General features: G+C 42.1%; 1 protein-coding gene across 4 annotated transcripts in view; it reads right to left on the bottom strand.

Annotated features, from left to right (window-relative positions):
* SOCS7 (suppressor of cytokine signaling 7) overlaps positions 1-14,095 on the bottom strand; it is a 30,470-nt gene that overhangs the window by 6,320 nt on the left and 10,055 nt on the right. The window contains exons 3-9 of one of the 4 annotated variants that reach the window (XM_081161228.1): positions 13,823-13,927; positions 13,254-13,355; positions 12,250-12,380; positions 11,627-11,795; positions 7,535-7,663; positions 3,143-3,278; positions 2,599-2,747 (exon numbers count right to left, since the gene is read on the bottom strand). In XM_081161228.1, the coding sequence (XP_081017354.1) occupies positions 2,627-2,747; positions 3,143-3,278; positions 7,535-7,663; positions 11,627-11,795; positions 12,250-12,380; positions 13,254-13,355; positions 13,823-13,927 (893 nt within the window). In that variant the 3' untranslated portion in view covers positions 2,599-2,626. Of the gene's footprint in view, positions 1-2,598; positions 2,748-3,142; positions 3,279-7,534; positions 7,664-7,750; positions 7,824-11,626; positions 11,796-12,249; positions 12,381-13,253; positions 13,356-13,822; positions 13,928-14,095 lie in introns of those variants that run through there. The other 3 variants (XM_081161229.1, XM_081161231.1, XM_081161230.1) reach the window with 3 other exon arrangements.

The following is a 14,095-nucleotide window of genomic DNA, read 5'->3' as shown; positions in this document are numbered from 1 at the left end:
AAGCTATCCTTGGGTGAGGATTAAAAAATAAATAAATAAATATAAAATAAATATAAAAGGAGCTGAGCCCGTTGAGAACCTGGCTAGAAACAGCTGTAGGTCTCTGTAGCTTCCGGCTATTGAAGAGGGTGGACATATAATCACAAAGCTGATTTAAGCTGTAAGACTCCAAACATCCTGGCATGAAATTCCCTAGGTAATAGACCAAGTAGTCTACTCAGAAATCCCAAATTAAAATCAGCCCAACAAGAAGTCATAAGGACCCAATTTTACCCGTTAAAGACCTTTCCCTTGAGAAGTGTTACTTCCCTTTTTTCAAGGAGTTTTAGCCTCTAAATCAGAAGTGAGTACAGCATGATGCTAATTCTTTGACCCAGAAAACATGGCCAGTGTCACAGTAAAAAGAGACCCTGGGAGTTCAGTTCAATCCTTTGCCAACACATGACTGACCCCCGCTCGTGACAAATGGCTACCTCTGGCCTATACCTGATCATATCATGCTCCTTCCCATTTCAGGGCCTTTACACTTACAGGACCCTTTGCCCAGAATGCTCTGCTTCCAGACCCTTTCATGGCTGACGCCTTGATATTCAGTCAGCTGAAATATCACCTCCTCACCAGAATCATCCAAACCTGAGTAGTGTCCCAGGACTTAATCACAAACTTCACTTAGTTTTACTTTCGTCATAACATGTACAGGCAGCTGAAATGAGCCTATTTCTTTACTCACAGCTTTGCTGTCTGTCTCTCCCCATCAGAGTTGCAGCTCAGTGAGGACAGGACCTTTGACTATCATGCTCAGCACTCCATTCCCAATTCACACTGGCTGCTTTATATATGGACATCTGCTGAATGAATTAAAAAGTGGACAATTCACTAATTCCTGTGGAAAACCCATTCCATTGTTGGGCCTTTGTTAAAAAGGTTATTCTAAAGTTGGACTGGAATCTAATTCCTTCTAACATCCATTCTGGAACTTGTCCCACCCATTGGAACCACACAAAATACGCTTAATATTCTTCCTTAGAAAAATCCATCAAATACTTCTTTCAGCTATCAAGTCCCTCTCACCCTAAGCCTTCTCTGCTCATGTTAACCACTTATTCCCCATATGATGAAGTCTGGAACCCTCCACCATCCCGAGTCTTCCTCTGAACGTGCTCCTGTTCACATGCGTGCTTCTGAGGGCACAGCAGCCACAGAGCAGTGCTCTGACAGAAGGGTCCTAATTACTCCTCAGGGTGTGGTCTGGTAGGTGGGCCTCCTGAGTTCCCTTTTTCCTTCCCACCCTAATCTCAACCACAAAGCCACCAAGCAGAGAAATGCTACTACACATTCAGGCGTTTAGATGTTTTATGAGACACCTGCAAGGGCATACAATTTACATATAATTGAAGACACGCTAAGATACTGTACATCCAATCCAGGATCCTTTAAGTTAAAATTCTGCAGCCTCCCAGAGTTTTCTGCTGATCTCTCCTCTTCATTCCTTCTCCCTTTGTTAATCCTTATTAGCCTGGCTCCCCTCCTATACTTTCTCCCAGTAACACAGGATCGAAGACTTCCAGAATCAAGGGGAGACACAGAGCTGGGTTCACCTTAGCAATGCTCAAGAAAACCCATGGGACACACACACCAACTGTCACTCTCCCATTACGGAGAGAGCAGAGATTAAAGCCCTCTTCACTCCAAGGTGGTTGCTCTTGTAGATTCTCCCCCTTTGTTTGGTGTGGGGATCGGGACTGGGGAACAGAGGTTAGAAGAGAAGTATTCAGTGCATAACGAGGAAAGCACACTAAGGAAAGGTGGGGGCGGGTGTCACGCACCCAATCACTAGAATCTGAGATCTTGCATGTAAACCCGCACTACCAAAAAATCACTACTCTGCGGGAATTTGTTCCCTACTCACCTTTCAATGCACACATTAACGAAATGTAAAAGACTAGTTAGACTCCATCCACACAAACCACTATTCCACAATATTTTATGGGAGACTAAATGAATAGAACTCGGTGTAGTAATGGGAGAAGCCGCTTAGATAAACGAATTCCTTAGTGAATTCACTTATTCTACTGAATGGTTCCCTTGTCAATGACCCAAATGGAACTCTAAAGGGAGGAGTGAGCTGGTTTTCCTCAACCCCGCAATCTGAGCCATGGCACACAGTGGAGCTCTCACTGAAGTGCATGCCGACTGCAACTAAAGGCATGTTTGTGTCTCCTTTGATGAAGTTTCCTTCCACTTTGGGTTCCGGCTTTGTGTGTCATTTGTGCAATGTCAGAGAGCTCAGTCGAAGTATGAGAGAAGGCTGCACACTTAGTTCCACGTGTATGTCCCCCTCCTTCCTCATAGTCAGTGGTTAGCCTGCATGTTGCTTGGCAAAAATATTCTCTAAGCCTACCTTGTCTATCTGCTCTTCTCTAATTGGGGTGCCCCCTAGGCCCCTTGGGGACTCCATTATCAGACGTGGTAACTCTATGGGTGGATGCTTGGATCAGGGGTACATGAATGGGATGGCAGGGGTGGAGGCACAAGGTCCGTGCATGATAACAACTGCCCAGGAAGACATAACTGGACAGAGAGGCAGAGAGCTCATACCCTCGGTGGTGACCAGCAGGGCCCCTCGCTACGTGGATGGTTCCACCTCTTGCTTCTGTTTGGAAATGAGCTGCGCTTCCTTTAAAGACAGGTACACCTCTTCCTGAGGATCATAGTAGTAGAACTTTCGGATATAAGAGATCAGAGGTCTGTAAAAAACACACACAAGAGGGATACACACAAGGTGTCATTTATGTAGATTATGAAAGAAAGACCACCTTTGTTCAACTCTTCCTTCTTTCCAATTCCTATATGGTTGAGACTATACCAAAGACTCTGCTACCCTAACAAAATTCCCATTTTCTCACTTATTATAGTTCTGTCTCCTTCCCTCCACCCTTCATAGAGACTGCAGAAGGGAGGCTGACATACACACACCTTCCTCCCTTCTGGCTGCAATGGGGATAGGTACCAGGACACAGAGGAGTGAGAGGAGGATGCCTGTGAACACTGCCAGGCTCTGTCTGTGCAACTGGCTTGCAGGCCTCACTAACATTTGTAAGTAACCCTCCTTCCTGCCCCAACCCTAAAGACCGCATCGTACTTAGGCAGTGGGAGATCCGGGATGTGATCTATCCGGACGAGCTGTCGGATTCGGAATCTGCAAAGGTGCTGGAGGGATTTGACATTGCTGAATCGGGACACTGGATAGAGCAGCTGGACTGGAGTTGGTGGCAGTCCTTCAAGAATGAAAACCAAGAGAAATATTCAGAGGGAACATTGCAGCTAACTATGATTGCCCTTATGAAGAGAGTCCGGGGAAAGGAAATGGGCTTCTTTATAGTTCATCTATGTGTTCTGTGCAAAAGCCTCCTTCCACAAAGGACTGCCGATTTCCATTTGCAGAAGCACCACTGCCATATTTCACTCAAGAGAATCTATTCTTCCTAGCCAAGGGCCTCCTAGCATCACTCTTAACAGCTGAGAATCTTGCTCTTCAGAACAGCCCAATGAAAAATGCCAAGCTAGAGACTGTGCTGGGAGCCAAGTGGCCACTCCCAGGCCCGCGGCTCTCAGGGAAGGGTAAGAATAAAAGGCATCCCTGCTAGGAATGGGGATACTTGTTCAGCACATCTAGCAGTATGCTGAAGGTAAGGACTCAGAAAGGCTGTTCAGAGGGGTTCCCACCAAATTCCAAATGAGAGGCTGGTAAGCAGAAGGCAACAGGTGGGATCAAAGTTTACAGGCCTACAACTCCTGTCACTTACTTTAAGTCAGGACAATCAGGGTTAGCTACCTCTTATTTCCTACCCCCCAACCACCCTTCTTGCTTCTGAAATTTTAGGCTGGGTACAGGAACAGAAAAAAAAGATGATGCTATTAAAAGAAAAAAAACTACAGTAGCTTGGGCAAGCTGGAATTAGTACTATTCAGTGAAAAGTGCCTGATGACTGATGGCAGCCAGGCCCAATGCGAGGCCCACACCCTTATGTTTCATCAATATCAGCAGGCTCTGTGTTGGAAATTCCAACCCCTAAGGGTCAGTGCCACAAAATGGAGACACCCAGAACAGCAGGGACACTGAAACAGGTTCAAAGGAACAAAGATATCCTGGTTTCAATAAACAAAGGAGCTATGGAAAGTAAATAAGCAAACTGCTCTCAGAAATAATCTGAGTTGCAAAATCTTTGAAAGTCGTTCTCAGCCATTGTCCTAGCAAAAGAAATTCCGTAGACACAATATGTTGGAAAATAAAATATCTTCTATTTTTGGAGTTTAATTTCAAATTGTTTAAAAATTTTGTTTCAAGGCACAAGAATAAAAAATTACAGTTTGCAGATTGCCTTCCAAAGCCTTTTCATGGTCGTTGACAACTGACTTTCTTTAAAAAAATTTTTTTAATCAAAATACCTATTATATTGTTACTAAACAGGTAAGTTTATCTTAAAAACATTTAATTCATTTAGTCTTTAAAACTATACTTTAAGACATTTCACATATGAAGAAACTGAGGCCTATCTGGCTTAGAGAACTTGCTCACAAAGCTGTCCTGCCTTAAACAATTGCTGCCCGAGGAGGGATTTAGCCCAGGGAAGCTCTCAGGGCTGTTCTCCAGGACAGTCAACACCCTGATTTATGATATGACCAGTCTCCTAGTCCTCTCCTTCTCACTCCTACCCTTCAAGCCTACGGTTTATATTTGAAGCACTGCAGCCCCACTCCACCCACGTGGTAGGCCCTCTACTACTCGTACACCATTAAAAAAAGAAAAAGAATTCAAACATGGATTTCTCTCTTAAATATATTTAAACTCAAGTGGTTTTAAAAATGATTTGGGGTTTAAATGCCTCTTTGAATTTACTCTTTCTCTCATATGTTTTTAAAATATTCTTTAGTAAATTAATCTATGGCAAACAGAAAGCTTTTGGGGGTTCGTTGTAATATTGCTAAATTCAACATGATGTTTCAGAGATAAAAGTAACTTATGTATCTAATTATTTATTCCCAAAGATGCAGGGCTTGTGTCTAAAGAGATCAGGATAATGTGCAGCATACAATTATCTGATTGTTTACCTACTTAAATTTTAATGACTATATATACTTGCCTATTTTATTGTGTTACTTTTAGCCTTAGGTTCATAAATAGAAATTTGAAACCTGTTAATTCTCAGACATTACCTGGTGTCGACCTGACAGTTTACCATTTGCCCCCAAACTTAGCAAAAGATTGGAGCTCTCACATCCAGAGCTTGTTAACAGAAGAGGTGAAAATGGAAATGAAGCCAAGACAAGACACCAGTGTAGCTGAAAGGGAAAGGGCGAGGTGAACAGGGATCATCAGGAACTTTCCTCTGGTCCTCATGCCAGGGGTCCTGGGCACAAATCCAGCTACCAGCTATTTCAATATTTTCTCTTCCCCCCAAAAGTACCAAGTTAGGGATGACAAATCTCTTCCAGGTCTAATACCTGAACATGTAGGTCTTTCTGCGACACCAAACTGTTCCCTGAAGACCAGAATTATCCCGCCCAAAATGTCAATAGGGGTAGCTCAGTTGGTTAGAACATCGTTCCAATATGCCAAGGTTGCGGGTTCCATCCTCCGTCAGGGCATACACAAGAAGCAACCAATGAATGCATCAATAAGTGAAACAACAAATTGATGTTTCTCTCTCTCTAAAATCAATTTTAAAAAATAGTAAATAGTGCTAAATGGAGAAATTCTGGATATAGCAAAGACATGTCACTGAACAAGTATAAGCTCAAGGATGGTTACAAAAGACGAAGTGACTGATTTCCTTCGAGTTAATTCCAAGTATGATTAAAAAACAAAAGGTATTTTATCTTCATGCCCTTCACAGATGAAGGTTCTCCCAACTGAGGACACGCTAACTTTAAATTCTGGCTCTCTCTACAGCTAAGTGACCTGTAGAGTAACTTCACTTTTGAGCCTCAACCTCAGTTTACTCACTGACAATATGAAAAGTCTTATCTATAAATAACAATCTATTAGCTAAAGAACTTTAGAGAGAGATAAATAAAAAACCTGACAAAGTACCTGGCACATAAAAGGCACTCAATAAATAGTAGCAATTATTATACTCTCTAGCCATTAACAATGTTAAGAACCTTAGTTAAAATTTCTGCAGACAGGGCACATTGTGGAATAAAATGAGCTAAAGGAGTCCAAGTTTCCATGAAGTCTCTCAATACTCTACAAGTAGATACATGCTCCAGACTCCAGAATCCTTTGAGAGGGTTCCCTGGCTCACCCACAGAGTTTACTAGCCTGCCCTTGTTGATCACTGCTATGCCTCGTATTGAATTTAACATGTGCTATTACCTTTACCTTTCCACCTAGTCCCACTTTGAGGCTACAAGCTTTCTAAAGGCAGAATTGTGGCTTATTTTTGATACTGAGATACAAAATAAATGTTTATTAAATAAAAACTCCCCAAAAATACAAACTTTAAAAATTGCTAAGCAAAGTCAATTCCTACAAGAAAGGAATTCTAACTTTTCCCTTTAATCAAGTCAACTGCCTTAGACCCAACTGTGCTGACAGCACTGAGGCAAATACTAAATGAAGTGAGAATTAATACAGTTCGAATCCTGTCATGCCTTATTTAAATCACCAAGATTATAAAACACATTCCTGTAACCTAGCTCAGACCTGTTACTGATGTTCTGCCCGAGGCTCCCATGAAACTTCATTTCAGAGCAATTTCTTGGCACTGTTTGTTTAAAAATCTTAATTTGATTCAATGGAAAAGCATGACATTCTCATTTTAAGTTGTTTTTATCTTACAAATGCCTCGATTAATTTGTCTGTCATTTTACTTTTCCCAGTAGTTTAAAGCAGATTCCTCCAAACCCTTCTCCCTCTCCAACAGCTATTATACAGATACCTCCCTACTTAGTGGGCAGGAAGACCATATAATCACACCAGCAAAGGTGGGAACTGCCTAGTGCTCCCAGGTGGAGAGAAGTTTTTGTATTCAACACTGGTAGGGATACAAGACACAACAAAAACTATCTAATCTTTAACAGAAATTTTAGTATGACATGGACAAAATCTAGAGCGGAATGCCACAGAATTCAGCCTCCTTGACGCTCACCATTGCTTTTGTAGTGAACTCTTTTACCTTCCCTGTTCCAGTGGAAATGACCTGAAAGTTCTCATCTCTGTTTTACAGGTAAGTATAAGATGCCTGGATCAGGGACAAGGAGACATCTCTGAGAGTAAAATATTCACATGATGCCTGGATATCCAGAGGAAGGATCAATTTTTCTCATTCATGTGGTCAGAGAAGACGATTCCTTCTCTTAATGTACAAGGGGAGGGGATTAACCACTGGACTCTAGAATGAGTATTTCCTATAAGAGCCAGGATAAAAAGCTTTAAGCAAGTGTGGCCTTTTTTTGGAGGGTGCATTTTGATACTATACTGGACCATACCCAAGTAAGCTAAATAATTTTATAATAACTACAGCCTTACCTGGAACCCTGGATCTCAAGAAATAGAGAAATTTTCCATTCTTGGAATGCATGATGGCTCTCTTAATGAACTCCACCACTGACTGACAGCGATCCTCAAACTTGGGATGACACCACAGGCTAAATGTTCCTGCCATGGAAAATTAAGAAGAGGTAAAAATGTTAAACATTTTTAAAAGATCTGGGAGACTGGTTTGCACATTTTTATGATTCTCACTTTTTGGAGGGCAAGGTTTTATGGGCAAGCTGAGTCAGACAAAGGTCCTTGAAGCCACCTGTTCCTGCTTGTTCTAGAATTAATGACAAGAAAGATAAATCCTTTAATAAGACATAAATTAGGTCTTACAAGCCTTTTGTTAAAGTAAATAATAAATTCAAGTCACAAAAAAAGATATAAAAATACTTTGTCAAATTTCTCTTAGCAATATTTTTTTCTGATTTATCTCCTCAGGCAAGGAAAACAAAAGAAAAAATAAACAAATCGGTGAAAAAGTTTTTGCACAGCAAAGGAAACCAACAACACAAAAAGACAACTTACTGACTGGGAGAAGATATCCACCAATGATACATCCGATAATGGATTCATATCCAAAATTTATAAAGAACTCATACACCTCAACACCAAAAAACCTCAAACAATCCAATTAAAAAGTGGGCAGAAGACCTGAATAGACACTTCTCCAAAGAGGACATACAGATGGCCAACAGACATATGAAAAGTTGCTCAATGTCACTAATCATCAGAGAAATGCAAATTAAACCACAATGAGGTATCACCTCACACCTGTCAGAATGGCTACCTTCAATAAATCCACAAACAACAAGTGTTGACGAAGATGTGGAGAAAACGCAACCCTTGTGCACTGTTGGTAGGAATGCTGATTGGTGCAGCCACTATGATAAACAGTATGGCGGTTCCTCAAAAAAATTAAAAATACAACTGCCTTATAACCCAGAGATTCCACTTCTGGGTATATATCCGAAGAAACCAAAAACACTAATCCGGGAGAATATATGCACCCTTATGTTCAGTGGAGCTTTATTTATAATAGCTAAGATATGGAAGCAACCCAAGTGCCCATCAATAGACGAGTGGATAGAAACACTGGTACATATATACAATGGAATATTACTCAGCCATAAAAAGGAATGAAATCTTACCATTTGCAACAGCATGGATGGACCAAGAAGGTATTATGCCAAGTGAAATAAGTCAGAGAAAGACAAATACCACATGATTTCACATATATGTGGAATCTAAAGAACAAAATAAATGGAAATGCAAAATAGAAGCATACTCATAGATAGAGAACAAATTGATGGCTCCCAGAGGGAAGGGGGACTGGGAGGCTGGATGAAAGAGGTGAAGGGATTAAGAAGTACAGATTGGCCCAGGCCGAGTGGCTCAGTTTGCTGGAGCATCATCTCATACACCAAAAGGTTGTGGGATTTGATTTCTGGTCAGGATACATACCTAGATTGAGGGTTTGATCCCCAGTTGGGGTCCTCATGGGAGGCAACTGATCAATGTTTCTCTCTCACGTTGATGTTTCTCTCTCTCTCTAAAAAAAAAAATCAGTAAAAACATATCCTCAGGTGAGGGTTAAAAAAAAAAAAAAGGAAATACAAACTGGTAGTTATAAATAATCACGGCCTGTAAAGTACAGCACAGGGAATATAGTCAAAAATATTGTAATATGCCCACCTAGAGTGGCTCAGTGGTTAAGCGTCATCCTGTGCACCGAAGGGTTGCCAGTTCAATTCCCTGTCAGGGCACATGCCTGGGTTGTGGGTTTGATACCTGGTCGGGGAGCATACAGAGAGCAGCCAACTGACGTTTCTCTGCCTCTCCCTTCCTCTCTCTAAGCATGTCCTCGGGTGAGGATTAAAAATATATATACACGTAGTAATACTATGTATGGTGTCAGGTGGGTACTAGACTTATTGGGGATCACTTTATAAGTTATATAAATGTATAATCATTATGCCGTACATTTGAAACTAATATTGAATGTCAACTGTAATTGAAAAATTTTAAACAAAGATTGCCATAGCAAAAGCTAGTTCAAATGACATTCCCCTCAAGAAGATCTAAGTCTTCAAGTATTCATGAGACAGTCGAAGAAAGACAAGAAGAGTGGCTTTGTGGGTATTACCCATTCATGTATGTATTGGGCACAAAAAAATCAAACTCTATGTCCTTTCTTTAACTTCTAAAATTCCAGGCCCCACCCTAGCCAGTTTGGCTGAGTAGACAGTCAGCCTATGGACTGAAGGGTCCCGGGTTCAATTCCGACCAAGGGCACGTACCTCGGTTACAGGCTCGATCCCCAACCCTGATTGGGGCACATGAAGGAGGCAACCAATTGATGTGTCTCTCTCTCACATCGATGCTTCTCTCTCTCTCTCCTTTCCACTGTCTCTGAAAACCAATAGAAAAAATATCCTCCAGTGAGGATTAAAAATAATAATAATAAAATTAAATTCCAGACCCCAACATGTTACAAAGATCCCACCCCAAACTTCAGGATCCCAAAAGTAAAAGAGAATCTGAACTCCCATGACTTCAAAAAACAATAAAACCCCCTCAAAACTAAAGCTCTAAATCTAAAAGAATCATCCACAAAGGGGATACTAAATCACTCAAGAGAACTGCAGATCTGAGTCTCTATAGCTACTCTTACAGTATCACTTAAAAAGAGGAAGACAAATGCTCCTTTGCAAACTGGCAACTGAAAGGCCCTCAAGGCTTCTATTAAAAATTCCATTTATTCAAGGAAGAAAAGTCCCTTTGAACAAAAAGTAACTGGAGAACCATTTGAAAAAGCTCTCTCATTCCTGGCATCTCACCTATCAGGAACCTAGAGGTCAAGCATTTATTCATCATTCCCATGGCCTAGTCATTTACTTTAATAGGCTTATAAAAATACTTCACTCTGAAATGCTTTGTTTTGCATTTGTTTGTTTGGTTTTTTTCTTTTAGGAACAGCAGGAAAACAGGCAGCAGTCTACCTCACAGTTTTCTAACTAATTCTCAGGTCTTTGGACTGAAGTTCCTTTCTCTTCATGTATCTCTAAGGCAAAGGTGGAGGCAGAGGAAACCATGGACAAAGCTACGCTCTTTAACAGCTACTTTCTGACTCACAAGAGAAGCAAACCAAATAAATCCAGCAGAACATGGTTGAGAGCAGAAAGACATGGTGGTGCCTCAGAAGAGCATGAAAGAGACTCTTATTTGAGATGAATGTCTAATACAACTCATTTAAGGTTATCACATGTGGGAAGAGTGTGAGGGATGGGAAGGGCAAGTCCCCAAAATTTCCAAAAGTTCTCTACACTTTTAAAATTTATAGCATATGCAGGTATTTCAACAAATGACGTATTATCCAGCCCTACCACCAATGACCATCACAAGTTTCTGGCCCAAGTCAAGTACAGAATGCACTGCTGCAAAGTCAATCCAGACAGTGGTGTTTAACAAGTCATCTTCTAGACATGACGGCAACATTAAACACAACGTGACCACAGAGGGAGGCAGGCAGACAGTCTAAAGCATATTGATTTTGCAAACTCTCGGAGTTCTGATGACTACTTCCTAAGAGACTGCAAAGCTGACCAAGAGAGAATTATCATCACCATGCTGACTGGCAGAAAAGCTGATGTGACTGTCAGGCAAAGAAATTCAGAACAGAACAGTCCAGGATCAACATTAAATTCTCCTCTTTGTCTATCTGATTTAATAGAAAGTATCTCTAGATGTTAAGTTTAATTACAAACAAAGTTTGGGAGAATTTGTCTAGGTTATTTCTTCCTCCTACCAAGAGAGTTATTGGCTTTGTTCTGTTGAACAGTTTTGTTCAGGCCCTCCTATTTAGGAAGCAAGATGTTGAGAATACTTTTAAATGGAGCCCTTGCTCTCTTCCCTACCCCTGCCAATTTTTCTTCTAGTGACTGAAACCAGTGCCATGTCAGCATTCAACTGAATCTGTGAGCTCTTTGCTCCTATTCACAATTCTACTTCTATGACTCCTTCCTATGAAAAGTCAAATAGCAAAGGCAGAGAAAGGTTCCCTCCAACACTAGCACCTCTTACCTCTGTAGTGCTCCATTCTAGTGTGGTGGGTGATACCCTGGGATCGAAAACTGAGGCTCAGGATGTAACGAGGATCAGAGCTGTCTCGTACCAGGAAAGAACCATCTGGCTTCCCTTTCAGCTTCATCTCTGCATCTTCCCAATTCATTGGTCCCCAATACCAACCACACTATCAAAGATAAAAAGCGGTCAAGTGGTTAACGGAACTGAAATGTTAAAGTGTTCAGCACAATATATCTTATCACAGGAGAACCCCTCATTTCCAAAACATTCCAGGAGGGAAAAGCTGTAAGAGTGTCTCAACCATTAGCAATAACATTGGGCTCACTATACTTCTAGTCCTCCAAAGTAACAGAAGATTTCTACAATGCCATTGCCAAGGCCCTATGAGGAGGAGAGGGACCCGTGTGAGTAAATCTACCAAAATCAGCTCAGACTACATAAACATTTCCCCAAGATTCAATTTTACAACATCTTTTATGGAACTGATAATAGTAGCATATTGTTTTGTCATTGTAGAGACAAGAAAACAACTTTTCCTCTAAAAATAATAAAAGGAGAGCCAGATGCAGAATTAGGAAGTGGGAGAGGAGGTGAGCCTCCAGTGTTCAGGTGCCACCTACCTTCTCCAACTCTCGAAGGCTGGCTGCAAAGCTGCTTGAGTCCGGCCGGTAGAGAGGACACTGGAGGTGTTGGGGGGGCTGGCTATGCAGGGATTCAGCTGCTCGGATGGGAGCAATCCGCGGAAATGCATCTGCAGGGCAAGAGAGTGGTGGTGACTTGGTTATCCTCAATGCTCCCAACCACAAGTAGACCCTCCCCCCAAAACAGAGATGCTAACTGAAGAGGGGCAAGGCATTAGAAGCTAAGCTGGAAAGGGTGAAAGCCAAAGCAGTGGGAAAGAGCTGAATGGGCTGGAACAAAAAGCTGTGTGGGCTTGTGTAAGCTGTGAAGGATGGGTGGGGGCACTGAACCCCAGGAAGGGGGGGAGCTGCTCACTAACCTGACTAAGGTGACTACTTCAGGGCCTTCACCAGCCTAGAGCGATTCCAACTTCTCCCACCTCGAGGTGAAGTGCCGGTAAAGCAGCCTTGGAAATAGTGACTCGCTTACTTGCCCAGGAAGTGTAACGATTTTGCCAGGCAAGCAGAAAAGAATGCCGATTTCATTCATTTTATTCCTTGGGTACCGGAGGCTGGCAAAGCAGGTATGGGCTACTAAATGCTTGCTACTTATTTACAAGGCTGCAGTCAATACTAAAAGCTTAAAAAAACCACAGAACTTTGAAAACCAGCAACATATTAAACCTCCTCACTGTCCTGAAATTACAGTAGTTTCCTCAGTGATGTCTACTCAAGGATTAAAAAAACAGTCTCAGCAGCAAAAAGATGAAAAAATTCAATAGTCTTTTATCTCTAACAAAAATCAGATTCAACTCCATAAATAAAACAAGTTAGAAAAATTAGTTCTTGGCCTCATTTCCAAGGAGTTCTGGTCTAGTCAAGGGGATAAAATTTAAGCTTTCCCATAAGTTCTGTATTTTCATAAACAGATTTCTCCCATCCTTCAAAAGTTTATCACTTTGTACTCCCAACTCTTACAAATCTTGCCTCTAAGCTAAGCTAACCTGGGGCATGGGGTGGAGGAGGCGGAGGTAGGGGGAAAGACTGCAGGGAAGACCCCATCGGAGCCACAAGGACAGATGTAGGCAGCGTCCCACTGATATCATCTAGAAGAGAGAACAAAAGCAAGAGGTTCAGAAATATGAGCACAGACTGAGCAAGGTGAAGCAGCGGAGAGGGAGAAGGAGCATCACGCTGCCCTCTGGGGCAAGATGGCCCAACCTTCACCCTGTCTTTTTGCACAGAGGGCAACAACCATCTTAATCTGGTTTCCTCTGCTTGAAAGCAGGGAAAGTGAGGATATTTCTAAAGCAGCCCTCTAGCTGTAGGTAGATTCAGGGCAAGATAAATGCAGATCTAATCAACATATGGATAGTAAATGCTATAACAGCATGCAGGTAAGAGACCCATTCAACCGCTTAGGGAGATGGTAGGGGTGCTGAGAAAGGGACAGGAAATAATTGGTTCATCATTAGAAACCCAGGAGCTTGTTTGGCTCCTGGCAAAGAACAACAGGTCCGGAGAGCTCCCCCTCCCACTAGGGCAAGAAGGCAAAGAGTAGAGGAGACTATACCTAGGAGGCTGAGGCTTCTTCTCGGAGGAGGAGGGGGAGTTGGAGGGTGTGGAGAGGTCAGGCCCCGCTGAGAGATGTCCACATCCACAAGCGACACTGTTTCACCTGAAGGATTCATGGAGCAAGCATGTTATAGAGCACCATGCCCAAAGCTGAAGCCAGAGCAAAGGAAAGCGAAGGGCAAGCAAGGGAGGTTAGAGGTCCATGGCTCTTAAAAAGCTCAAAATCTAATACTCCCAGGGCTGAAATCACCCCCCAAACACCTGGGAAGTC

The sequence above is a fragment of the Miniopterus schreibersii genome (genome assembly GCF_964146895.1).
Source record: "Miniopterus schreibersii genome assembly, chromosome: 16".
Classification (NCBI taxonomy): domain Eukaryota; kingdom Metazoa; phylum Chordata; class Mammalia; order Chiroptera; family Miniopteridae; genus Miniopterus; species Miniopterus schreibersii.
This window is presented reverse-complemented; position numbering and strand designations above follow the sequence as displayed.